A 27751-nucleotide genomic window follows, 5' to 3' on the forward strand; every position below is an offset into this window, starting at 1 on the left:
CACACTGGACTTTCGTTCATAGACTTTCATTTATCACAGGGTCCCTGACTGAGCCCTTTAGTTGTTTCCTGCAAAGCAGTATGATAAGGCGTCAATGTGTTTGACTGGTCGATAGCATTTAAATAGCAGATCACCTACATATGACTAACATGCAGGTGTCAAACATTAAGCAAACATTTCATTATTTTCGAAACAGAAAACAATATATGTTTTAACAATTTGGTACAAGTAATAACAAAAATGAGAATTCTCCTTTAAGTGTGGAAAGAACAAATAATTCAAGATCATGTTACATTCATAAGATTGTTTCCATTACTGCCTTCTGGTGAATAGCATTTTCATGTTCTGCACTTCTAAGTTAAAATGAGATTCTATATAACTGTATACTATTTGTTTCTGGGAGCCTGTAGCATATTGTTCTTGCAGAAAAGTGGTTACACACTTATGTGTTTATGTGTATTTTTTTGTAGAGTTTGTGTGTTCAACTACAACTCTCATTAACAAGTTATTAAGCAATTATTTTTTTTTTACCATTATTATTCCTCTGCTATGGCTATGCATCCGTCGTGAAAGTGATCCGATAACCATAGCAAGCAATGCAGTGTTCCTGCTGATTGATCTGATTTTACCATCTTACACCAAAAATGTCATATATACTTAACCCTCAGTCAATTCTAAATGTATTTGTCAGACAAATCTCTCAAACCCATTATTTCTCATCTGCAAAGTTGTTTCTGGCTTCCCATTCCTTCAACAATTTATCCTAAGATCCTGACATCACCATGCATGAGTTTGTAATTCCCTTTAGGTTCTGCAGAAATTATTAGTGGTAGATACAGTAAGTCATTCTTCATATTTCTTTTTCTTTTCTTCTTCGTCTTCCTTATCATGCCTGGGTACTTGCAAAGAGGTGTGAACTTTGTTGTGCCCTGACATCCCTATCATTTTAGCAAACTATTGTTAAAGATTTTCTAGGCCCAGGTGGCCGGGGTAAGCTGAACTAAATGTAACATAAAGCAGGCAGGACTTGATCAAATCCATTTCTTAACAATTCCTTGAGGAAAAGGCAAGAAAATGTCCAGTACGCCTTATAGGAGATCAGGACTAATGTTTATAAAATAAAAGAAATATGTAGGATTTAAGATAGGTAACGTATACATTTTTGTTTGTATGTTAAATACAAAGGTGGCGGAAGGAGAGCAAGCGTTCTGATATCCAAAGGAGGCACACAGATTTTGCTACAGTTGTTACTGTGTATCAGCAAGGAATCACCACCAAATGAGGAGATAATGGTTATCCTCCATAGCTTGCTTGCCAAGATAGGACTAAAAGGTATGTGTTGAGTCTTTTCTACAAATTATTCACTATTATTACTAAGTGAGCTAACAGGAATTGGGCCCATCAGGATGATGTGGTGTCTCACATTGGGTCGCTTCACTTAATGGAGAGTTGTCTGGAGAGACTGCAGGAGACCTGTTGTTTCAACAAATTGACTTTACCATACATTATGAAGATCCAGCCCCAGTGAGCTTGGGTGGCCCTGTGTACAATTTAGTCAAGTCGGTGAAGACTCTGGAAAGTCTCGCAGGGCCAGTTCACCTCCTCTTCCTGGAGGAACCTGCCAGCGTTGGCCTTTCATAATAAACCTTAAAGTGAGGGCGTTGAAACCACGACTCTCCTGCAAACACCCCTTCCACCTTTCCTGTTAGTGGATAGATGTAAATGTGACCTGGGGCTAAGCCCAACCCCAGGTATGGTTAGATGAGTCCCATGTGAGTTAGCCGTACTTTCTCACTGAATACTGGGGAGGAAGCTTTTTCACTGCCTCGTTCTTAATGCTATGCTGGGAGGTGGGTTTGAGCTTATATTGACTCTACCGGCTATATATAATATTTCCTACTATGTCATTGGTCATTATTCTGGTTATTGGCTTATCGCTAAAGTGAGTCTGTGACTTTACCAGAGGTTGCATTGTACAGTTCAGAACAAACTCACAGTTGTGCTTTTGGAGGAGCCATCTTACCTTTCCAGTTCACAGGATTTGCATAATAATTTTTTCCCATTAAGTTATGTAGCTTGTGGTTTTCTTTTTCCTCATTTATAGAATAAAGTGTATGCTTCCTGATTTAAAAGCAATGTGTTCTCTCCACTATAGATAAGAAGTTTGGTGTTAAAGCCCGAATTAATGGAGCCTTAACCATATCTCTAAATCTGGCGAAACAGAATTTGCAAAACCCAAAGCTCCTGCTCCCATGCCTTCAAGTATTACGTGTGTACTGTATTAACTGTGAGTATCCAACACGCTTTACACATACGCTGCCCTGGCCATTAGTGTTGGTGCACTGAAATGTAATCTACTTGTACAAAGTACTAATTTTGTCTTGTTTTTTTTGGTGATGCTTAAGCTGTAAATGCTGTATACCTGGGGAAAAATGGGGCCGTGGAACTTCTGTTCAAGATAACAGGTCCGTTCAGTAAAAAAACCACAAGCCTTATGAAGTGAGTACTGTCCTGTGGCCTCGGCTGGTAGATACCAGATGCATGCATTGGGGAAGTGGTTATAAAGGCTTTGCTGGTGTACTCAGCGCTACTGTTTTACTTTTGCAGGGTCGCTTTAGATACATTGGCTGCCTTGTTAAAATCAAGTGAGTGGGATTTATTTCTTATCGTGAAAATGAATAAAAACCTTAATCATTAGTCTACCCTTTACCCTTAAATACCATTTTCCTACTATGTGCCGCTGCATTTCCTAAGGCAAACAATAGCATTACTGCCCTTTTAAAAGGCTGAATTGCTATAATCTTACCCTATGCTTTCTTTCAAATGCAGAGACAAATGCCAGGAAAGCAGTAGATCGAGGATACGTTCAGGGACTCCTAACAATCTATTTGGACTGGCATCGCCATGACACCCGGCACAGACACATGGTAATCCGTAAAGCAATTCTGCAATGCCTTAAGAGTGTTACCAACATCAAGCTTGGAAGGAAAGCTTTTATTGATGCCAATGGTATGAAAATTCTGTACAACACATCTCAGGTATGCATCTGTATTTCTACTGTATGCAATTCATATGGAATGTGTGTTGCTCGTTTTACGACATTCGATATTTTAGCTTATAGACTATATTGTTTCTCACTGAAGTCCTAGATCTTGTTTGACATGTGTTTTGCAACATTTTTGAAACAGAGAATTATTTTATTTAACTTTATTCTGCATATCTTACAAACATGCGTAGCTGCAATGAAATCCTGCTTATAGGTCCACAATCCCTGGAATATAAACGTATGATTGGGCATTTCTTCATATGTAGCCCTAGATGATCCTGTATGTGTTTAATAAACAGTGCACGTCTGTTTTCTTTGCATATATATATATATATATGGCTACTTATAATCGGGAAATTCACAAGAAGGTCATCGTCAAAGTAATTCAGAAAAAACATTGTTGGCAATGATTCATTTAATTGTGGTTTAACATGTTACATTCAGGTTGAAGGGGAAAAAATATATATTTGTCTAATGCCCCCCTAGAACATATTGACAAGTAAACATGTGAGTTCTTTTGTTAGCAGATAACCATTCTTTGTACATTCACTTAATGGTTTGGAAATTGGCCATCGCCACCCTTTTCTGGATGTCCACAAACTCCGTTAATTCCAGTGCTTAGTAACTCAATGCATTGTTGGTTTGCAGAATTACCGTGCGCACCATCACAGAAAACAAGTTCTGTGTGTTCATTTATACGCAGCGTAGCCTAGATCAGTTTAATTACCACTTCCATGGTTTCTTTTGTCCGCACAACATTTTTGTTTTTCTTTCTAGCTCGTTATTGCTGTGTCTGCTTTTGTTCTTTCAAAGATTGCATTTTGATCTCACTTCTTTTGAAATTAGAAGAAAATGTCTGTGAGTCAGGCATGCGCTGTGCATATGTTTTTAAAGATAGAATTACAGTATATATAGCTGGGCAAAGAAGAAATAAGCATTTTGGATAGAAACCAACCTTTAACAGATTCTTTAACGTTTCAAGAAGCCTTTTTAATCTCTTTGACAACAACCTAGCAGTGCTTTTAAGTCTCATGACAATTAAGCGTTCCCAGAAAAAGGAAATATGGATGAGGCCTAATATATATATGATTTAAATAATTATTTCTAAGAATGTTTTGGGCTTTAAACAGTCCTTTTGAATGACTATTTCTCAGCATACTAGAGTGGGGTTAACATCATTAACGGAACAGGACCGTTTGGCGTAAGAATGTACCTGCTGTTCAGGGAATGCTCTCTTCTGTAGACTGGCAGTGATGATCTCCAGACGCAACAAACTCTTAAAGTTTCATTTACTTTTCTTATTGTAGACAAGCTAAAGATTAACCCTGTATTTTCTGCCCCTTTATAGGAATGCCAGGCTGTAAGGACGTTAGACCCACTTGTCAACACCTCTAGTCTGATTATGAGAAAATGCTTTCCCAAGAACCGTCTTCCGCTACCAACTATCAAAAGTGCTTTTCAATTTCAACTCCCTGTGATCCCTACAAGTGGGCCTGTGGCACAGATCTACAGCATGCCCCCTGAAGGTGCGTACACATAGGTGATGGGTAAAACAAGAGGTATGTTCTTCCAAGATATTTTTACAGGATTATTTTGGGTACACATTTTGTTAGCACAAGACATTTAGAATCAATGTGTCTCCCTATTATATCTTCTAAAGCAGTCATGCGCTATGACTGCTACATGCGCTATGTTCAGTAAAAACACTCCCTCTAGTGGTACATTTGCTAACACCATAAATATGACTAACCTATTCAAACTCTATAACAGGTTACAACAAGGCTGGACAAGATTAAAAAACAAGAATTTCAGATTGAAGCCAGTAGTCAAAGTAACAGAATTATAAGTGTTAGAGAAGTGCCATTTATTTGTTGAAACCTGCACAGCATTAAGTTTGCTATGGTTATTTTCAGTCCGCTTTTTCTAACAAAAATTTTTTTTTTACATAGTGGATGATGTTGTAGATGAGAGTGATGACAATGAAGACACCGACACAGAGACAGAAGTGGAAGCTGAAACTGAAGATGACCGTGGTCAAGGTTTTAAGGTTAAACACAAATATGTACATATTGGTAATGTACTGTAATTTATAGAGCAGCCAAAGCTAGGACTGGCCATAGAGAGCAAGACAAATGTCAGACCTACATTTCAGCTGCATTGAGTGTGACATCACTGTGGACTGGGGTGCTTGAAATGCTAAGGTGTAATTTTGGGTCAAATCTGGCCTTGTAGTAACCCATTGATTTCCAGACCTATTCTTTATAACCCAGGTGGCTAAAATAAATAGATACATGCCACGTCAATCAACATTCATATTTCATTTTATTAGATTGTTTTTATTTTTAATTTTTATTTGCGACTTGGGATACTGTTTAAACATTTTGACTTGTTTTTTCACAGAATGACGATATAGAAACTGATATTAGTAAGCTCAAACCCAAACAAGATTTAGGGAGATCATTGGATGACCTGAAAATGTATGAAAGCTTCTTCCCAGAACTGTTTGAAGATTTTCAGGTAAAACAATAATAAAGCTTTTACAATTGTAACCTGTATGTGAACTGTGTAATTTTTTTCTTTTTTGGTGAAATCTGTAAACCTGTGATCTTTAGCTCACTGGTGCCCTCTTTCAGCTGTAGAGAGAAATGACAGCCAGGCTAAGTATGGTTTTAAAGTGACATTTTAAGCTAACTTTTTTTTTACGTTTTGAAAACTATGCTTTTCTTTTAATTTGTGATATCCCATATTGTATGTCAACTGCTCTCCGGCATCCTGTACATATGACCAATATGTGCTCCACTTTACTAAACTTAAGTGGAAACTAAACTTTTATAAAAGACAAAAACATACATAAGGATTTTAAGGTTAAAGGGTACAGATTAACCTTAATCAGATTTTAATTCCTTAAAAATACAGTAAATATATGTAAGCAAAGGAGAAATAATAATATGTATAACGTTGCCCCAAAATAAATGAAGCACCTTTTTACTGCAAACTGTGTGCGAGAAACTTAGCGGTAAAGAAAATGTGTTGCTCACTAAATTAGTTGCAAATAATTGCAGAATAATTCAACTATTTTAATTGTGTAATGTGATTTATTGAGGTGAACATGCTTCAATGTTTACATACAATTGCTAAAAACATTAATGATGATATACATTAATGATTTGATATCACAATCGCTAGTTTAGATACTGATTTTAAAAGATCTGTTACTTTGGTCTAAAGAAGCTTTATTTGGTACCTTCATCTTCCTTTGTAACCACTTGCAAAACTGTCATGCTAAGCATTAATATGGCATAACTTAAGCAGCCATAAGGACTGAATGTATTAAACAAGATTTTGTTAAAATACTCCTTCAGTATTTAGGCAGTATTTTGTACCAGTTGTATTGCTGCAGCTACAAGTGCTCGATTTTCAAATTTCAAGCATAACTGGTGAATGACACTCATTATCCAGTCAAATATTAATTGTATGTTATATATGGCATAGTTATATATTTAAAGTGTGAATCAACGTGTGGGTATTTTTTATATGTTTAATCCAGAGATTATATTTAACTAGAATGCTATTAAAGTTGTTTCTGTTTTAATCTTCAAGGAGTTTGACTTGGTCTCGAATGAACCAAAGCCAGGAGGACACGCCGGTGGCCCTATAATAGTCCCAACAGCTGGAGAGGAACAGCCGGAAAGGCCAATAAAGCTCATGGCACGGAAAAGCAGAAATAATTCTTTATCAGATGAATGTTACAAAAGGCCAACATTTTTGGATATGCCAAAGAAAGACTTAAATAGTGATAATAGTGGCTGTTTGCAAAGCATTCAAGCTGGTTCAGGCAGATCCTCAAGCTACTACTTGAACAATGATGTTGTTAGAAAACTTGATAGATTGTCGCTTCAGAAGTCCTCAACAAACAGTACATGCAAAAATGGATGTATATCAAACAAGGACAGATCTGGCATTGTATCTCATTCATGCAATAAATTTTCACAGAATTCTTCTTGTGGTAACAACTTGTTCGAGAAAAATTCTGGGCATCTGGGCAATTTGTGCTGCTCAGGAGTTGTACATGAGGATGATGAAGATTTCAGTCCAGTGCTTGGTCAAGTCTTGCCAGACACTGATAATTTTCCACCTCTCCATGATCCTGACCTTTATATTGAGATAGTAAAAAATACCAAATCTGTCCCAGAGTACTCTGATGTGGCTTATCCAGATTACTTTGGACATGTGCCACCATTTTTTAAAGAGCCTATACTTGAAAGACCATATGGTGTTCAGAGGTGAGATTTTTTTTTTCTCTAAAAATTATTTACTTGTATTGCTAATGGTTACTAGGTAGGCCTTAACCATGGTCAATCTCTATTAAGGGAATGCTAAAAACCCCAGTCTGTCGCTTGCCCTTCTACAACCAAGTATTATTATTTCCCAACCTGCCCCCCAGTTATGCACATCTGAGCCCAGGCTTGCCACACTGCCTCCCAGATAGGCCTTATACCCCCTGTATGACTTATATACCCTATATGGCTTATACCCCCCCCGATATGCCACTGTGCCCTCTGATAAGCCTTATACCCCCAGATATTCCACTCTGCACCCCAGATATGCCTTATATCCCCTATATGCCTTATTACCCCCGTGCTCCATACTCCTTGGTGTCTAGTAGGGGCAGCCGGTGGATGTCTGCGCAATGACAAACCTCTGCTGCTGGCTGGCACTGTCGCTGGAGCTTCTATGACTGAGTACCGGCAGGTCATGTGACGCCGGTGCCCCATCATAGAAGCCCTGGCGGAAGTGCCAACAGTAGCGGAGGTTGTCTGCGCGCATCGCACAGATGCCCGCCGGCTGCCAGAGAGGAGGATCCAGCTCCCCTGCAGCGCTATGGGGGATCCTTCTCTCTGGCACCCGGCGAACGTTGTGTAATGCGCGCAGACCACCTCCGCTGTGCTGGCCAATACTTCCATCGGGGCTTCTATGGTGGAGCACCGGAAGGTCATGTCACGCTGGTGCTCCATCATAGAAGCCCCGGTGGAAGTGCCGGCAGCAGCAGAGGATGCGCATCGGACAGACACCTGCTGGCTGTCAGAGAGAATGATCTGGGTCCCCTGCAGTGCTGCAGGGATCTGGATATTAGTGTTATTATCAGACCTCTGATTTGCTCTGAAAAAACCCAGAGGAGTGGAGTTCTGCTCTTGGTGAATAAATGAGTGAGAAATAAAGTAGTGTATTCCTTTAATGTGGAAGACATTTTTTGTGCATTTTGGCGACATATGTCCTATGTTGAAATGATCCAGTGTTACCAAGAGATGTTGGGTTTTTTTGGATTTCGCTCCGACATCAACTGGTAATGCTTATTGTACCTTGTCATTTCACACTTGAGATCATAGCAGATAAGTATTTCTTTTCTTTTTTGTACCACAGAACAAAGATTTCTCAAGATATTGAAAGGATGATTCATCCCAATGATGTAATAGACAGGATAATATATGACGTTGATAATCCAAGGTAAGTGCCATCTGAACTATATGAGCTAAGTAAAATTTGGTAATGTATTAAAGCTGCTCCTGACATGTAGTTAAACATAGATTTTGGGAGCAGATAAGAACCATTTGGCCTATCTAGTATGTCCTTTAACCAAAAAGATATGCAACTTGAGAACATACAGAATATTCCTTACATCTTGCATTACCTGAGTGTTTAGGATTGTTAAACTCTAATTGAAATTGTCATTATTTTGCAATGCTTCCTCCCTGTCTTTCATGAGCTCTTAACCATGTCTTCTGTAAAATGCAGACCTTTTTGATTGCAGTAAAAGGCAAAATGGACACATTCCTAAGCTGGTGTAGTCACAATTGCCTTCTCTTAGGGTGCCTCTAATAAATAACAATTTAAATAAAGTGGTTTTCAACTTTCTTCAGCAAAGCACCCCAAATAAGTGATTACCCCAACCAATGTTTAGGGAAGCAACTCCCTAATGTGTTTCTGTTAACAAAAACACTATTTAAAAAATAATGCTGATCATATAGTACTGTTACCCTTGGTTGTAAAATACTGGGCTTTGTGAATAAACGGTGATCCTTGTGCAAAAGTTGCTGCTGATAACGTTGCATTATGGTCACATGTACAAAACAGTGATGTTGAGTATGTCGCTGGAGCCTCTATATTGTATAGAGGGGTTTATAGAGTGCCCTATATTTATTTTAAACTTTTTACACTTTTATTATATTAAATGTAACATTAGGAACGCTATTCAACTACTGAATGACTCCAGACCTAATCAAAAATATTTCTTTAATCATGTAAAAGTTTTGCTCATTCATAACTTTCCAGGGTATGCTTATGTCATGTAATGCAAAAGCAAAAACTAATGTTTTGTGTGACATAGCATCTGGAAAAACATCTTATATGTAAAACTTGTGTAAACTTGTAAATGTGGTTAAACGTTAAGAGGAAGTAAGCAGATAAAACTTAGATGCTTTCTCATTTAAACATGCTGGGACTAATGCTTTTGTCGTAAGTGGAACAGCATCTTTAAGAAAAGGGTGTTTTGAGTTTATCGGAGGAAGTAGTGCTTGGTATGCTTGTAGGCATAATTTGGCTTTGATTTTAAAGTGCGCCCAAACAGACAGGAAGAGAGGAAATGTAATCTAAAACAGCTAACCTGCTATCTCTATCTCCCCTCTAATGTTCCACAGCTGTCCTGTACCAGATGAAAGTGACGTTTTGAAGTTCAACTCCAAATTTGAATCTGGAAACCTGAGGAAGGTCATTCAGATTAGAAAGTATGCTAGCCCTTCAGCACTTTCACTTCAGGAAACACACTCGCAGGGTAAAAAAAAAAGAAAAAAAAAAAAAGACAAAAACTGAACATATGGTTTATTTTGCAGAAATGAATATGATCTTATCCTGAACTCGGATATTAACAGCAATCACTATCACCAGTGGTTTTACTTTGAAGTCAGTGGCATGAGGACAGGTGTGGCTTACCGATTCAACATCATCAATTGCGAGAAGTCCAACAGCCAGTTTAATTATGGTATGTATACAAATACTTGTTTGTATATTGTACATGTACAATAAAAGAAACAAAATGAACATAAAATGTTAATTATGCTGTCAGCTCCAGTTCTAAAGATTTAGAAAGCATTACTCTTAGTTTTTTTTATATATAGAACTTGTATGAAAGATTATTTTTTTTAAGTAAATGAAATATTTTTTTACTACAGACATTAAATGGAATCAACAATATATATAACATTTTTACGTTTTTGAGCAGCACTGCTCATTACTTATGGTATTCTTCCCTCTCACACAGATGTGTGTGTGTGTGCACATACACAAATAACTCCTTTAGCAAGACCCAGTGGCACTTCATCCATGCCGCTGGCACATAATATCATAAGACAGGTTGGCGCCCGCAAAAGGGGAGAAGCTTAGCAACCCTATATAGAATTTGCAGATTTTTTTTATTTATAAATACCAAGTCATTCAGATGCTATTTCACTTACTCTGTTGAATGTAACACTTTTTTTTTTATAACTAAATGCAGCATTATCTATGTAATTACTATGGCTGCTGAATACCCAAACATCCCCAAAGTGTCATGTGATGCAAAATCAGACAGTGATAGGTTGTTGCCATGGAAACACGTTTGTGTGTGTGTGATTAACATTTTAGCGGAAATAATGAAATGAGAAGTCACCTAAGATTTGTTTGATGAACATGCTAGAGAGATCAATGTTTTGTCTGGTCAATGTTTATTATTATTATTATTATTATTTTATTTTATAATAGAGTGCTTCTCTGGGAGATGTACTTTTGGACTTGAGGAATGCCAATCCAATCCAAAATCAGCCCTAAGAGAAGCATTGTGTTTGATTGTAATGACAGCCTACAATGTATAATGCAAAATCAAGTTTTGTGTGTGTGTGTGTGTATGTGTATATATGTGTGTAATATATATATATATATATATATATATATATATATATATATATATATAATCTCACACATATACTGTATTGGATCGAATATAGGCCGCACTTTCCCCCCCCACTTTAAGTCTTTAAAGTGGGGGTGCGGCCTATATTCGGGGTATAGGGCAGGCAGCGGGGTTAGGATACAGATCCCCCGCAGGGGACCTGCATCCTACTCTCCGATACGCTCAGACAGCCTCCCCTGCCAGCACTTTCCACGGGGGGGTGCCGGCATGGGAGGTTGTCTAAGCGCATCGTGCGGACGGTCACCGGCTGCGGAGGTTGGTTTACCCGCATCGCCGCAGCCGGTGGCCGTCCGCACGATGCGTTTTACCTCTGCCCCCAAGACTTACCAGAGCAGACTCCCGGGTGTCTTGCGGGGCCGGCGGGGGACACCTACACAATACGCGTATACAACTTCCGGTGCCGGCACATCCGCTGAGTCCCGGCACCGGAAGTTGTATACGCGTATTGCGTAGATGTCCCCCGCCGGCCCCGCAAGACACCCGGGAGTCTGCTCTGGTAAGTCAGGGGGGGCAGAGTGGCAGCATATATCGGGGGGGGGAGAGGAGGACAGTGGCAGCATATCTCCGGGGGGGAGGACAGTGGCAGCATATCTCGGGGGGGGGGGGAGAGACAGAGTGGCAGCATGTTTTTTTTGGTGCTTATTGTGTTTGGTATATTGTGTTTAAGCTCTCATACTCTAGCGATGTTTCCGTCATACCTTTATTTAATTGTTTTGTTTGCAAATGTAACTAATGTGGCATATATTTGTTTGCTTTCAAGGTATGCAGCCACTAATGTACTCCGTGCAGGAGGCACTAGCATCAAGGCCTTGGTGGATGCGTGTTGGATCAGACATATGTTATTACAAGTAAGTGTACTGTTTAATGTTTCATTTAAAATGAAATGTTTGCAATAAAGCAATATTTTCCACTATGGCAAAAGAAAAAAACTTTTTTTAATGTATCCCTAGCATCTCTCTATCTTTGCCCCAAATAACACATAGATGGATACTTATGATACTTTCCCTACTGCTGCTTCTGTAATAACTGCTGCTGTAGTAATTTATTTTTATAGATAATATACTCTGCATGTAGAATGCAGTAATGAATAAATACAACGTGGAAATTATATAAAGGGCACTATTCAACATTAAGGGTGATTGGGTACTTTTACTAAAGGTGACTAAACAGGTTGGTTTCAAGTTATCGTTATTAACTTATTTATATAGCGTCATCATATTCTGGTGAGATTCGAAGTGAGGTGCATATATATGAATGTATGTATATGTGTGTGTGTGTATATATATATATATATATATATATATATATATATATATATATATATATATAGTGATAAACAGATATATACTAATGTGCTGTATTTATTCCCAATGTTCTTACATTTCCAGAAATCACTTTTCAAGAAGTTCAGTGGCTACCGGAGGCCAAAAGGGCAAATCCTATTACACTTTGACTTTCACTGTAACTTTTCCACACAAAGATGACGTCTGCTATTTTGCTTACCATTATCCATATACCTACTCTACTTTAAAGGTGATTTTTTTGCCAGTTGACTGGGAAACAAGCTTATTATTCAAAGATCAATCAGACCAAGTAAATCAATATGGATGAATGAAGCTACAAGAGGCTTGTGCTGCAAATTTGTTGTAACTCAGTTTGTGTGGGGGTTAGGCAACACTATGGTTTAGAGAAGTCGCCTGTTGCTGCTAACATATGTTATATTGTAATTTGTATTATTTATTGTTTTGTATAGCGCCATTGAGTTCCGTATAGCTGAAATTAGGAGCCTGTCTAGTTGGTTGAGAAATTATAATTTGTTTTGCATGGTTTTTACAATGGGCTGGGTAATATGCTTGTTTTATCCATATTAACTAATTTGCGCATATTTTTTATTATTTTATTATTTTTATTTTATTTTATTTTTTGTTACTCATGTCTTTATAGTTACAAATTTAGAGTCTTATGCTTGTTTCTCTCTTTCTTCCTACATTGTAAGATGCACCTTCAAAAACTCGAGTCTCTACACAACCCACAGCAGATATATTTTCGCCATGATGCATTATGCGAAACCTTAGGTGGAAACGGATGTCCAGTTGTCACCATAACAGCGATGCCAGAGTCCAATTACTATGAGCACGTCTATCAATTCCGTGAGTGTGAATTATATTCATAAACAAAGGCTTTACACAGCGCTATAATATAGTATACTTTATAGTTATACTTACTTTTTTTCTGAGATTGCATTGCATGGATCATTAAACAGGTACATTTCATTCACCCTAACAAGAGTGTATATTTGGTGGTGGACACAAGTTCTCATGTTGCTTTGGAGTCTAAGCCTTTTGCATGAACTGTATAATATTTCGTACTAAAGCCGTGTTTTGTATATGCCTGTGCAGGAAATCGTCCGTATATTTTTCTCACATCCCGAGTTCACCCTGGGGAGACTAACGCGAGCTGGGTCATGAAGGGGACGTTGGAGTTATTAATGGGTAGCAGCGCCGCTGCTCAATGCTTACGGGAATCCTATATTTTTAAAATTGTTCCAATGCTGAACCCTGATGGTGTGATCAATGGAAAGTAAGTTATTTTAATTTCACAGTGCCTTTTATACCATGCATTTCCTTCTACTAATATTGTACACAGACATGAAATCACATTTAGTTTAGGATGATGTTGTGAAGCTTTGTGTTTTTCCCCTATTTAGCTAAAATGTTGCCGTCTATGTTTCCTACGACAATATAACCACTGAATTCATAACCGATCAGATTTTTCAGTGAAAAATACGGGTCTTTGCAAATATTAGATTAGCTGTGTTACGGCAAAATCTTTGTGTGTTTGACGTGAATCCAAAACGACTTACTATTTGTTGAAGCTCCAGGAGCCATTGCACTGGTTTAAGTGTGTTTCACGCATCCATCACACTGAACACAGTGTGATCCAATAATGTGTTATGTGTGGGGTCTATGATGTCTACAAAACATTTTTTCCCATTATGTTTACTCCTAGCCATCGTTGTTCCCTAAGCGGCGAAGATCTAAACAGACAGTGGCAACACCCTAATGTAGACCTTCATCCTACAATCTATCACACCAAGGGTCTTTTGCAGTATTTGGCTGCCATCAAACGTACACCCCTAGTAAGTAATACTTGCTTGTGTTATTATGAGGGAACTGCTTCCAGATTATCCTCAATATTTACGTATAATTTGCTTAATTATTCATAAAAAAAATACCCTTGTTATTTTCTCTTGTGTATTTTGGAGCTGATATCCTTTTGCCACTTTAAACAGGCACCTTGCCCTTATATTTGTAGTAATGGCTTTACAGAGCTACTGAGCAAACTGAGTACTGAGTAAATAATCTCTAACACTAGTGGTTCATGGGCAGTTTGCTAAAACATCTTAGGTAGATTCCAGGAGGGTGTTTAAATTTACTAATTAGACTGATGGATTCCAGTGCAATGTTCACTCAGATATTATGGGAAATTAAGGAAAACGTGTCTTTCGTTGAGCCAAATGTCTTATCAGAAGGGTAATAAAAAAATTAAGAACAGGAAGGAATAACAGCACAGGTATTGTTTTTAATGAAGGACTAAGTTATACTGCAGACAAGGTAATTATTTCTGATATGCCATGTTTGTCATCAAACTGAGGGAGCTCAATAAACAGGCTAAACATATATACCACTGTGAATACTGGTTTCTCCAATTAAAGACACTACTAAAAATGTTACAGAACAACTCATGCATTTTTGATGATGGCTGGAGGCCATAGGAAGTCCTGTGTGGACCAGATCCTTCCCAAGGTTTGCACATGTTACTCTCTCAATATAGGTCTGTCGCCAGAATACTCGTAGAATAACTACTTAACAAAAGGGGGGCGCAAGTAAAAATCTAAATAAATATCTTAATCAAGTGCACTCTATGAAATAAATATATTTATTTTATATTCTTTGTATAGGTAAGAGTTTCCTTTTCAAAATATATAATTTGTTTTGTAAATGTTGGCTTATTGATATTAAGTTCTTATTTAATTAAACTCTTACCCTCGTATCCTGAGGTGATTTGTGCCGTATGGTTTTGTAATTGCTGACCCAAGTGTGTTGCTTGAATGTCTAATGTGTCCAGTCTTAAAGACCAAGGTGCAATAGTTTTCAAGCGTCAAATTGATATCTTACCAAAAGATTACTTAATGAACCGAACTATGGTTGTGTCTATTTGCATACCTGTTTAGGTGTACTGTGATTACCATGGCCATTCCCGTAAGAAAAATGTGTTCATGTATGGATGCAGCATAAAGGAAACAGTGTGGCACACAAATGGCAGTGCTGCTTCATGTGACATGGCAGAGGATAATGGCTACAGAGTGAGTAACAAGCTAAGATTCCATTACTACGGTTCTCAAACTGTGGAAAATTTTAACTTTCTTAAGAGGCTGCAGGAAAGTCTCACACTTGGAAAAGTAAATGGAGTTTAGTTCAAAATTGTCACTAATAGGCTAGGTTTCCACTTGGTTTTTTTTTGCTAAAAACGCCCATAAAAACGCCAATAGCGCCACCTGGCGTTTTTTTAGTGAAAAAACGCTGCAGCCAGATGTTAGCTGTTCTTCAATAGGAAATCGCAGAATGCCATATCCACTTGGCGTTTTTTTGTTTGGCGTTTTTTCAGTCCTCTTTGGCGTTTTTTTGCTTTTTTGGGCTCTGTGGCAGTTTTTCAAAATCGCAGCATGTTGACACTGGCGTTTTTTGCAAGGAAATCTTGGCGTTTTTCTCCAATAGAAGTCAATGGGAGAGAAAAAACGCCATGAAAAAGCTATGTGGGTTTTTTGCCTTGGCGTTTTTTATGGCGTTTTTTTCCACAGTTACAATGCAGAGGATGGACCCAGTATCTGTGTGTCCTACGAGAAATAGGCTGGAAAAACAGTTTCACACAAAACAAAGTTCATATTGAATTTTACACCATTTGGACCAAACATCCCATTACAAACAAACCAACTGGATCCTGCGTGCCAAAAGCAACAGCAAACAATTTGCAGCATCATTTGGGGCCAATCTTCCTAGAGGAGCAGACATTCGGAATAAAGCATGCCTTACAAACCACAGAAAAGAGACAAAAGGGTCCGCCGGGGCGTTTAAGTAGAACTCTACCAAGTAAAGGACATCAGGAGGGGGCAGATACTTGCCATTTATCCTAATCCCTTTTAGCTGGGTGAAACTTCTAACTTGTAAAGGCTGGAAAAACTGCCTAAGGTCAAAAAAAGCAATTTCCACAGAAAGGCTAAAACGCCAGAAAAAACTCCAGAAAAAACGCCAAAACGCAGGTAAATGCAGTGGCAGTTTTCTTGGCGTTTTTCCTGGCGTTTTTCATCAAGAAAAAAACGCAGGACAAAAACCCAAGTGGAAACCTAGCCATAGGCAGATTTAGTTGGAAGAAAAATGCACTTGGCAGAGCATAATTAACACCCCGAATGTCACACACCAGCCCATCTTTTAAGGATGCAATGAATTATCATGGAAGACTTGGGGTGGGGTATAAAGAAGAGACATGGGCATAGCTGGAGTCATAGTGGGCAGGCAATGCCTTATGCGCCTAATGTTGAAAAATCCATCTTAAGTCATTGTTTTCTTAAGTATTCTGCATTTTACCCTTCAGTTCAAAGAAAATATATATGAAATTGAGACTCTCCTTGCCTGTACCTTGAGAGAATCTAACTTAACTTCCCTTTCTCAGCCTTTAAATGGTATTCCTGTCCATTAAGTTATTTCTCCTATATTGTTCAGTGCTGGAACACTGCAGGGCGTGTGACATCATGTACTGCTTCACTCACAATACATGGGCAGTGTTGTGATGTCGTAACATGCTCTCCATTTTATGTGGGTGGTGCTATGCTCCATGACACGCAACCTCCGGCCATTTTATAAATGAGCAATGCCTGATTCAGACACAGAATCAAGTCAAGATCTGCTGACAAAAGCTAAGCTGGCAAGACTGACAAATTTCAGGCTTTTTTAAAGAACTGTTCTCCTACAGCTGCAGTGCTAGTAGTCTAGATGGGACTCAACTGTGTGTATTCCTGAACCCAGTTGACAAAAGTAAAGTTGACCTGGAAGTTCAAGTAATGAGCAGTGTTTCTTAGAGGAATGCATCTTTGATTGCAAGGAAAGAAGGCAGTAGGGTTAACAAAATTTTCTTCACCAAAGAATATTGCATAACTGCACTTTAAAAAACTGCACTTTTTATTTAGTCCCCTTGCAAATGCATAAAGGGGACGTTTCACTATCATGTGCATTAAAATGTATATGTTTGCTTGTTGATGTCACAGTTGTAAAACTTGCCAACGATAGTAGACCCAGCACTCTTTTTCCAAAGCACTCTTCTGCGGGTCTGTCCTGTTTGTGCTTTAAGCTTCTTGTCACTCCATGTGCATTTCTGATAGTACTGGGCTTCGTCTGGCTGAAAGTGAACACACACCTGATTAATATTTATTATGACAGATAATGTGCATTTTTTCACAGCCGTGTTGGCTCACGTTGCTTTTAGGGTTAAAAAATAAATAAATAACTGTTTACTAAAATGCATTTTATTTTTGTATTTGTAACTTTTCCCTGTCCTTTTCATTTAGACGCTTCCTAAAGTTCTTAGCCAGATTGCTCCAGCATTTTCCATGAGTAGCTGTAGCTTTGTTGTGGAAAAATCCAAGGAATCCACTGCCCGTGTTGTGGTCTGGAGAGAACTTGGAGTCCAGAGAAGTTACACAATGGAAAGCACGCTGTGCGGTTGTGATCAGGGAAAGTACAAGGTAAACAGGAGGGAGTGCACATTAACCTGCCTGCTTTGGAAAGTCTTTTGAGGTTATACGATGTACTGCTTACAGTACCTGTACCTATTCACAGATAAGACAAAGTAAACATTTTGTTTGTATTGTATTTATGATATATTATACCATTGTATATGTCTGTTATATATACACACAAACAGTATATTTTCTTAAAGGTTTTTTAGGTGTGCAAGTAACTTTGCCCTGGGTCACACTCATGTGATCACTAAGATTTGACAATAATTGGAAAAATGCTAGGAAGCCAGTGCCATTTAACCCTTTGACTGCCTGGGTCTGTCCAGTTGTACTTCTGCTATAGTTATATCTAGGTTGTTTGTAACCCAATTAGCAGCAGGTGTAATAACGTGTGTGTGTGTGTGTGTGTATATATATATATATATATATATATATATATATATATATATAATCTCTTAGTTTAAGGCAAACTGTGCATCCCATCTCATGGTATAATGCAAAACATATGTATTTTTTCATATTTCCTTGTAAATGTCAAACTAAATAAAAGTAACAAAAACTCAATATTTTTTCTGAAAAGAGCTGGCCGGGATTTTTTTGATTTAATAGCCCACTGGACAATATAGTTATCACATGGAATACATTCATTTGACCTGTCCAGAGAGTTATAAAACCCAATTATTTTATTTGCCCTGGGATAATGAAATGAAAATTTCATAATGCACAAATGCGTTTTTGTCCTATAGATACCAGTTTTATGGACAAGCTGTAAAAGTTTTGCATTTTTTTTTTTTTTTAGTCTAGGGGCAGTGTATAGTTTATAAGTGAGCATATTCCAGACACAAACACATGTATGTACAGTATATTAAAAAGTAACTGTTTTAATTTTGGGTTATATAGGTTATATTTGCATAATATTGTTATACTGTTGGAAGGAGTAATGATATTTTTTCTTTTCTTCTATTTTATTTATTTTACTTAAAAAAAACAAAAACAAAACTGTGTACATGCACTTAACCTGGATCACTTTAACAGATAAAACCTATTGCATTCATTGAGAACAAGCAATATCCTTGGAGTATCAGCAAGAACTGTGAAGAATAGACACATAATATATTTATTGCATGTATAGGGAGGTTAGAAATACCTATTTTTGACTTAAACTTTGTTAACCTTTAATGATTATGTAAAAAGAACTTGAATCAGGAAGAGCTTGTGCACATAAAAAAAATCTGTACCCCAGTATGACATTTTCTCTACATCTATAGAAGCCGGTTTTAAGGGCTCTGGATGTTTTTCTCCAGGGTCTGTTTGTGGATAATCGTCACACTTTTTATAGAACTATTATAAGGCCCCCTAATGACATTGCTCGTTTAATAGTTTGTCCAAACTGCCCAGGCACACCCAGGTTTTTGTTACAGATTGCATTAAATTGCCACTGTATACCTCCGTGGTCACTAAGTGGTTTTATATTTGACAGAGACAAATGATTATCCTGCTGGCAAATTGGTTCTCAAATAATAATTGATGCAGCCATCTGATTGATGAACATCATTCTCCACTGAAATGAAGTCTCATAAATTACAATCAACTTGTTTAAAGCACCTGCTTTTATGAGCTTTACAAAAACAAACACTGTAACAAGTGCCTGCTTTGTTCAGTGCTTAACCAAGTTAACACGAAACCCAGTGTTTGATGTTGAGATGTTTTTAACAAAATGAAAAAAGCCACTTCTTATGTTAAACTGCATAAATTTACCCTTGTAAAGGCTGCCTGCAAGCATCAACCACAATTTCTTAACAAATTGATGGAGATAATATAATGGGGAGATCTTGAGAACAGGCCACTTTCCCTAAGTCAAGATGAAGATGTTTTAAATATCTGATCATTCAATATCCAGTTTGTTGGAACAATACGACATAAGTCAATTTTTTGGCAATGACACCCTACATAAGGAGGAAAAATCGTTTTTTTTTCCATTGAACTTCCACTTTTAAAAACAAAATGGCAGAGCCACCGAGTCTGAATAAAGACGTTATAAGCATTACTTTTTAGATTTTCACTAAAAAAGTTGTGATCAATGGAACAGACTGTTCTTGGTGTAGAATTACAAGTACAGTCCTGCTGGAATCCGTGCTGGGCCATTAATGTTTATTATAGACATAAATGATATTGAGGACAATGTCTTGTCAATGATACTAAACTATATAATAGGGTAATTAGGAAGTATGATTTAAATAGATTACAGAGAGGCCTTGAGAATCTGCTCAATAGATTTTTATGGCTGAAGAAATGTAAAGTAGGCAAATGCATTTGGTGACTGTGATACAGCAAAGGCCCTACATAGCTTGTCTATTTTTAATGAACATAAAACATTTTCATTTTTTTTTAATGTTTACTTGGTATGGATTTTTTTTGAACAAATACATGATTTTTGCCTTTTCATTGTATATTTATTAATCTCTCATTAACATTAAAGGAAAGTTCCAAAATGTCTGTTGAGGCCGTAATGGTTTTAAAGGTGGAATTCCTTGTAGGTGATGGTCTGATACGTAACCTGAACCAGTGTTTGAGATATAAAGTTCATTTATTAAAACTGTTCCCATAAATGAAGTATTTCTATGCTAAGTGGAGGTACATTACCTATACATTGCCTTGTCAACGATCAAAAATGTGGGCCATTCCAGAAAAATATTTTTTACTTAGATTTTCCTTACTATTTTCATGTATTTTCGTACGTAGTATTATTTGTCAAGTCCTGCATCTGCTCCGTATAAATGGAGTACTTTTGTTAACTACGGCAACAAAGCCGTATCTCATAACATTGTTGTTCTTCTTTTCCAGGGATTACAGATTGGGACAAAGGAGCTCGAAGAGATGGGTGCAAAGTTCTGTGTAGGTCTGCTTCGTTTGAAGAGGCTGAACTCCCCGGTGGAAATCAGTTTGCCTCCCAGTCTCCTTGATATAGAGAATGATCTGATTGAGTCCAGCTGCAAAGTTGCAAGGTATCACAATAAATTAAGACTGGATGTTAACCTTCACTTTCTTATTCCCTAAACAATGTTTAGTGCTTCCTGCGATAGCCTTCGTTACTATTTGCAGAATTAGATGAGTAGCCCCCCCTTCCTAATTTACCATTATAGGTTTTATGTATAGGACAGATTGAGTTGGGTATGAAGAGCAGTTCTGATGCAGTCACCATAACAACCAGTGCAAGGTTCCACCAGAATTATTTTTATGCAGCATAGATTGTTATAGGATCCTGATATTTCAACATATACAATCTGCGATGCCATGGGGAGGATAATACGCCTAGTTACTTAAAAGTGTACAGTACAATTTCTGTAGTTTTTTGTGAATTAAAATGAGCTAATTCCAGAGAACAGAAGAAATAAAAATGTTTTTCTTTATAGCATTATCTACGGATACGTGACACATGTGGAGTACAGCTATTGAACCTAGCATCTCTAATTATACGAACATATACTGTGATGGCTAATAAGATCCTGATGGTTTATCTTTTCTGTTCATGTTGGCATTTCATTCATATTTATTCTTGAGAACTAACCAGTTAATGTAACTAAGCTTGTGCTACGTCCTATAATGTTTATCAGGGTTACGATTAACCACATATCAGGCTTATCTTGCCATCAAAAACGTATTACATTCACTTTCCCACTTCAGTGAGCGCTACCTGTTACCCTTTCTTAATAGGCTCCCTAGAAATATTCATCCCTAATAAAGTGCCATGTGCTGCTCATTAACTTTTCTCTACCAGCTTAAATCAGTCTTCCATGCTCATTCATAGCGCTAGACATGATAAGGAAAGAAAACACATTTATTTAATGTCCACTCACACTACCCCAGCTTGATTGATATTCTTAGACACTGTCATTTGGAGACCATCAGGTTCTCCATCCTTCTTACTTGACCATTCTTGTATGTCATTTCCCTTCAACTGACACTCCTGCTGTACTATTAGTGAACAAGTATTAATGAGGGCACTATTGCCCAGATTTAGGGCATGGAGACACAAGGTATATTTTGCTATGATAAATATACACAGGGTTTTAATGGCAGTGATACAGATCTGGTTTCCATTAAAACTAAGGTTTAAGGGTTTTGTGAATATATCTATAATCTGTTGGGTAAAATAGTAACAATTAAAGCTTTCGTGAGCCAGAAGAGGGATATGATATGAGTAATCTCAAAAGTAAAGTAAAATGGAGGTACATTTTCAACTAAATAGATTAATGCACACAACCATATTATTTTTGTTCAGAAGAGCTAGTACAGCTGCTATTACATCTTCTCTTTTGAATTTGGCACTTTAGTAACTATAGTGAACTGTGGAAATATCCTTTCTAGTATTGGGAAACAGCCAAACTCTTCCATGGAATAATTCTTTAATCATGTAAAATTTCTCTTGCACTGCTTGTTTTTTTTTCCCCAGGAACTCTTTAATTGTTAGCTGATACAAAAGCACGTAATTGATAGGTTGTTGCCATAGAACCTGAAATAGTTTAGTGAAAGTTTGTGTTTTATTTAAGTTAACCTTCAGAAAAAATGATGAATTTGAACATCTGCCAAGGTTAATAAAGAGTGCAATTAATGTGTGTGAAACAGCACCTATATTATTATTTTTTTTTGATGGCAAGTTATTAATTTTGGATTAGCTATTCTAATACATATCTCCCCACATCAGATTTACACTAAATGTATTCCAGTTCCAGATGCAAGGCTCACATTCAATTTATGATGGATAGATTTCAAGAAAAAAAGTGAAAAGATCTTATAGAAGCGTTTAAATAAACAAAGTTTAGAGTTTTAACAAAGTTATTTGGAAAAAGGAGGAATGTTAAAACAAGAGGTCATAATCGTAAACTAGAAGGTCAGAGGCTTAGGTGTAATATAAGAGAAGTCTTACTTTACACATCTCCGGTGTGGTCTCCTTTACTTTACCTGTCTACTAGGGTTGGCCCTGTTTAGTAAACTCTATATTTCATAGCACAAATTTGACCTTGGCAAACATGTTATAAACCACAACAGGTAACATGGCATGGTTTATAGGTATGTATCAAAGCATACCTGAAATAGTTTATTTATTGGCTAAAATCACGGTCAAAATATTCATAGTGGAAAATGTTGCATTTTCTCCTGGGTATTTCTATACAGTGCAGATCCAGCCACTAACCAAATGTGTCTGGTTTCCTTGAATGAAATGCAGCAAAACACCAGTGCTGACCACGTATCCGTGTCACTCCAGCATGATGTACGCCTGATCTGATTCTGCTGAGCCCCTGAAATGTAAAAAAAAAAAAAAAAAAAAGCAATCTACTAATTGTGGTTTGAATTTCATATCGAAATTAAACAAGGAAAGGAAAACTTTCAGTGTGGTTAACTTTTTCCCTTGATGTACATATTCTAGAATTATTGGTCACATACACTTTTAGATTTGATTGCATGAAATGTTTTTGGTTTCACTTTACACGCCCACCATTTGTATTTCTTAGGCTAGGTTTCCACTTGGGTTTTTGTCCTGCGTTTTTTTTCTTGATGAAAAACGCCAAGAAAACTGCCACTGCATTTTTCTGCGTTTTGGCGTTTTTTTCTGGAGTTTTTTCTGGCGTTTTAGCCTTTCTGTGGAAATTGCTTTTTTTGACCTTAGGCAGTTTTTCCAGCCTTTACAAGTTAGAAGTTTCACCCAGCTAAAAGGGATTAGGATAAATGGCAAGTATCTGCCCCCTCCTGATGCCATTTACTTGGTAGAGTTCTACTTAAACGCCCCGGCGGACCCTTTTGTCACTTTTCTGTGGTTTGTAAGGCATGCTTTATTCCGAATGTCTGCTCCTCTAGGAAGATTGGCCCCAAATGATGGTGCAAATTGTTTGCGGTTGCTTTTGGCAGGCAGGATCCAGTTGGTTTGTTTGTAATGGCATGTTTGTTCCAAATGGTGTAAAATTCAATATGAACTTTCTTTTGTGTGAAACTGTTTGTTTCCAGCCTATTTCTCGTAGGACACACAGATACTGGGTCCATCCTCTGCATTGTAACTGTGGAAAAAAACGCCATAAAAACGCCAAGGCAAAAAACCCACATGGCTTTTTCATGGCGTTTTTTCTCTCCCATTGACTTCTATTGGAGAAAAACGCCAAGCTTTCCTTGCAAAAAACGCCAGTGTCAACATGCTGCGATTTTGAAAAACTGCCACAGAGCCCAAAAAAGCAGAAAAACGCCAGAGGACTGAAAAAACGCCAAACAAAAAAACGCCAAGTGGATATGGCATTCTGCGATTTCCTATTGAAGAACAGCTAACATCTGGCTGCAACGTTTTTTCACTAAAAAAACGCCAGGTGGCGCTATTGGCGTTTTTATGGGCGTTTTTAGCAAAAAAAAAAAACCAAGTGGAAACCTAGCCTTAATCTGGGAAAATGATGGGGGCATTGATTCCCAATTGCAAACAGTATAATTGATAGTGATTAGGCACAAATCACAGCGCTTGAATTATTGATATGTTGCTTTTTTCATTGTGTTAGTGTAATTCAGGGGAATACTCTTCTAAATGAGGAAATCATTAGACCAACAAAGTATTGTCTTGTGTTTCTGTATCATTAGTCTTCCCTACTATCACATCTGTTCCATCTTTCAGGTGAACAGGTTTCACTGGGCAGCAATGCATTTGGAAACGTAGTCAAGTAATGATGAACAAATACCAAGAATGGCTGGGGGGGGGTTCTTACTTGGGGAAACATATGGACTTTTCATTTTAAGTATCTAGTGCTATGTACTCTTCTATGAAATAAAGGAGAGATCCGCACTTTTACTGATGCTTTATTAAAGATTACTGTTATTTATGTTTATCTCCCTGTCTGGCTTGCTGTTCTACATTTTGGTATTCAATGCTGTGTCTTTATCCTCTGTTGGCCTCTTCCCTCAATTCCTTCCAGCATAGTGTCCGGCAGCTTTGATAGAAATCTCATTAACCCTTTGTAAGAATGGGTTACATGGATCTGTCAGAAGATCGCAGGGACTGTACTTTAACAGCAGTTGGCAAAGGATAATGGGAGTTGTAATTGAACAGCAGCTAAGTGACCATAGTGTTGCCCTGATGCTGAATACCATTTACTAATGGTTTATTGTTAAATATTGTTTTTTTTGGGTGATTTTACAGGATCGCTGCCTTTCCAACTTGCCAGCTTTACTTTAATAGATTACGTATCTTAGTTGGAATTAAGTCATTAATATTAAGAATAAACAAGTTACCCTTCAACTGATTGGAAAATTTTGAATGCACATTCAACAATAATGCACAAGGGAGAGTTGACAAGAGGGTTTTTGTTTCAGCTCCTTGACTTTACATCGTGATGGTCCAACCCAGTGAGCATCTGCTGCTGGAAGATCTTGGTTGGCCCTGTATAATGCATCATTAAATTCTTCAAAGTCTCCTTACCTATGGAAATATACATTAATGAGAGACAGCTCAGCCCTTCTTGTTGGTTCAGAAACTTGTAGAGTCTTACTCTACTGATCATTCTACGTGAATAAACACTATTATTATAAGTTATTGGTTTAAATAGTGCCATCATATTCCACAGCACTGTAAAACAGGTAAACAGGACATAACAAATAGTATATAGCATAACAATTTGAACTTACAGTGACAAAAGGTGAGGAGGGCTCTGCTCAAATGGGTTTACAATCTAAAGTCACTCTGAAACATTACTATGAGATACGACGCTACCTAGAATGTGGAGTGCTCTTTTATTTAGATGTTTATACATATGATTTATTATATGAATGCTATGGCCCTTGTCCCTTTAAATAGTCATTACCATGTAGAATTGTTAAATAGTTACTGTGATAACTGTGATCATCAAAGCCGGGAGTGAACAAAGATGTCTTGCTCATGCTAAACCCACACCATTTTTAATGTCGTTGTCTAATGGCATTGACAAATCACAGGCTTTTGTAGCAATCAGTGAACCTCATGGAAGAACCTTGTGTTTCTTTTTCTTCCTCTTTGACACACGTGTGAGTTATCTCATGTTATGAAAAGAAGCCAGCGATCACTGATATTCCAGCATTCAAAATGCTTGCGGGAATTGAGCACCTCAGCAGCTCTTATTCCGCTCTTACGGGAGGATAAATTTATGAGTACTCTGTCCCTTTGAAACTCCAGCAGCAGAAAGCATCTGGTTTGTTTGCAACTACGCCAAGTCCCCATTAAGCTTTATGCTGCTAAGTGTTCGATACCATGCGAATAGATAAAATAATTAATGCTCGCAATGTACTCCTGTCACTTAGCCACAATTTTGTTTAGAAGGTAAAACCATATTGTAGGTTAAACACAGACTAATGTCTGATGAAGTGATTATAACTCTATTTATTTCTAATGGTACTCAGCTGTTCGTATTCAAAGTGCAATTTTAACAAAGAACCATTTAGAAACGTGTATGCTTTTAATTTAAATTAGCTTTGCTATTTGCATAGACTCCCTTTTAGCAAAGTGGTGGATTAGATTTCCACATGGAAATCGCTGGCGTGGTTGGTATAAATGAGAACGGAGGTAGTTAAAGGAACACTGCTCAGATTTGTCACTCAGTTTGGCTTAATCTGAGTATGATGGTTTTAAGGTGCCATCGCTTTTTTTGTCTGTAAAAATGAAATTTAGGTTTTTCCAGATGATGCCCATATCTTCATGAAGTCATTGTAATGTGTTCATTTATGAACACCTTACATGTCATTGGCACAGGTTTTAAATGGCAATCACACTAATGCATTTTGAGAAGAACGTGCCTCAGAATAATGATTGGCATCTTAGGTCTGAATTCCCCCTGAGTACAACGCACCTTCATTTTGGAAATGAAAAACATTACGCTTTAAGCTCCAGTTTTCATGTAATTCTGTCATCATAATTCTTGTACATATAGATACCAGAATATTGTCTGACTTTCTGCCACATGAGCAGCCACTGCACTCACTTTTGATGGCACTAGTCTAAGATTTGTCACAACCAAAAATCATAAACCCCTTAAAGAAAAAGTCATGCTAGTTCCTTTAGCTGCAAAACAGATGTCCTTGAAGTCTTCTAATGCCTTGCAAAGTGTTCCCGCATGGGCTGCTTGGACCCTTATCTTTTAGTGATCTGTCCGACTAGCTTCATCAGCACAGTGCCTGCAAAAGACCCAGCTGTGTCATCCTACTGGTGTATAAAACAAAAAATCAAACTCCACACATTTATCTTGGGGCTTGTGTGTAAACTGTTTGCATCACATTTATATGACATCATAGTAATCATAGTGATTCCTGTGATTTTAAAGTATGAGAACATCTTAAGAACCTTGAAAGGATCCCAATGTGGGCATGCCCTGTTAAAACCTATATAACTTGCTTGCCAAATCTTAAACTAAGACAACTGAATGCCATTTTTATGAATACAGTTTGTGGTTAGCAGATAAAAGCAACCATGTGTAAAATACATTTAAATTTACCTTGGCTTTATAGATTCTCCTTTAAAAGGTACAGTTATGTGAAACCACATAAAACATTCTAAAATCCCATCCAACGGTTTACACTGCAGACTTCTTACCATTATAATGTTATCAGGCCACCTTTTTGGACACAACAAGAATAAGATGTATAATAGCCCCAAGTACAACAGGGAATATTGCTAAAATGGAGAATAGTGCATACATGTGGGTTGCTTAAACATTCAAAGGCTTGAAGCTCCGTGAACCTAACTTCATTGTCGATTTCTGTTTTATGGCACTCTAGCCAAAACATAGTTTGCTTCACAGATCTCTGGATAACTAATCTTTACCTAACTGCCCCTTTTTTATGTTTTTTTGAAGTGCAATGTAAAATACCATGTTCTTTATTATATATATTCTTCATTTGGTTCTTTGGACGT

The 27751-nt window shown here is 37.5% G+C and overlaps 1 protein-coding gene across 1 annotated transcript in view; it reads left to right on the plus strand.

Annotated features, from left to right (window-relative positions):
- LOC149300561 (cytosolic carboxypeptidase 1-like) overlaps positions 1-27751 on the plus strand; it is a 70594-nt gene that overhangs the window by 41056 nt on the left and 1787 nt on the right. The window contains exons 5-24 of the mRNA XM_089485043.1: positions 1186-1332; positions 2156-2287; positions 2406-2499; positions 2608-2645; positions 2830-3038; positions 4395-4572; positions 4996-5093; positions 5447-5563; positions 6647-7329; positions 8468-8551; positions 9742-9828; positions 9934-10082; positions 11809-11896; positions 12437-12581; positions 13045-13198; positions 13448-13628; positions 14058-14187; positions 15283-15414; positions 17671-17847; positions 20686-20846. Of these exons, the coding sequence (XP_089341169.1) occupies positions 1186-1332; positions 2156-2287; positions 2406-2499; positions 2608-2645; positions 2830-3038; positions 4395-4572; positions 4996-5093; positions 5447-5563; positions 6647-7329; positions 8468-8551; positions 9742-9828; positions 9934-10082; positions 11809-11896; positions 12437-12581; positions 13045-13198; positions 13448-13628; positions 14058-14187; positions 15283-15414; positions 17671-17847; positions 20686-20846 (3184 nt within the window). The remainder of the gene's footprint in view (positions 1-1185; positions 1333-2155; positions 2288-2405; positions 2500-2607; positions 2646-2829; positions 3039-4394; positions 4573-4995; positions 5094-5446; positions 5564-6646; positions 7330-8467; positions 8552-9741; positions 9829-9933; positions 10083-11808; positions 11897-12436; positions 12582-13044; positions 13199-13447; positions 13629-14057; positions 14188-15282; positions 15415-17670; positions 17848-20685; positions 20847-27751) is intronic.

This window comes from Sceloporus occidentalis, unplaced genomic scaffold, assembly GCF_023333645.1.
Source record: "Sceloporus occidentalis isolate IW3139 unplaced genomic scaffold, rSceOcc1.0.p SCAF_24, whole genome shotgun sequence".
Taxonomy (NCBI): Eukaryota; Metazoa; Chordata; class Lepidosauria; order Squamata; family Phrynosomatidae; genus Sceloporus; species Sceloporus occidentalis.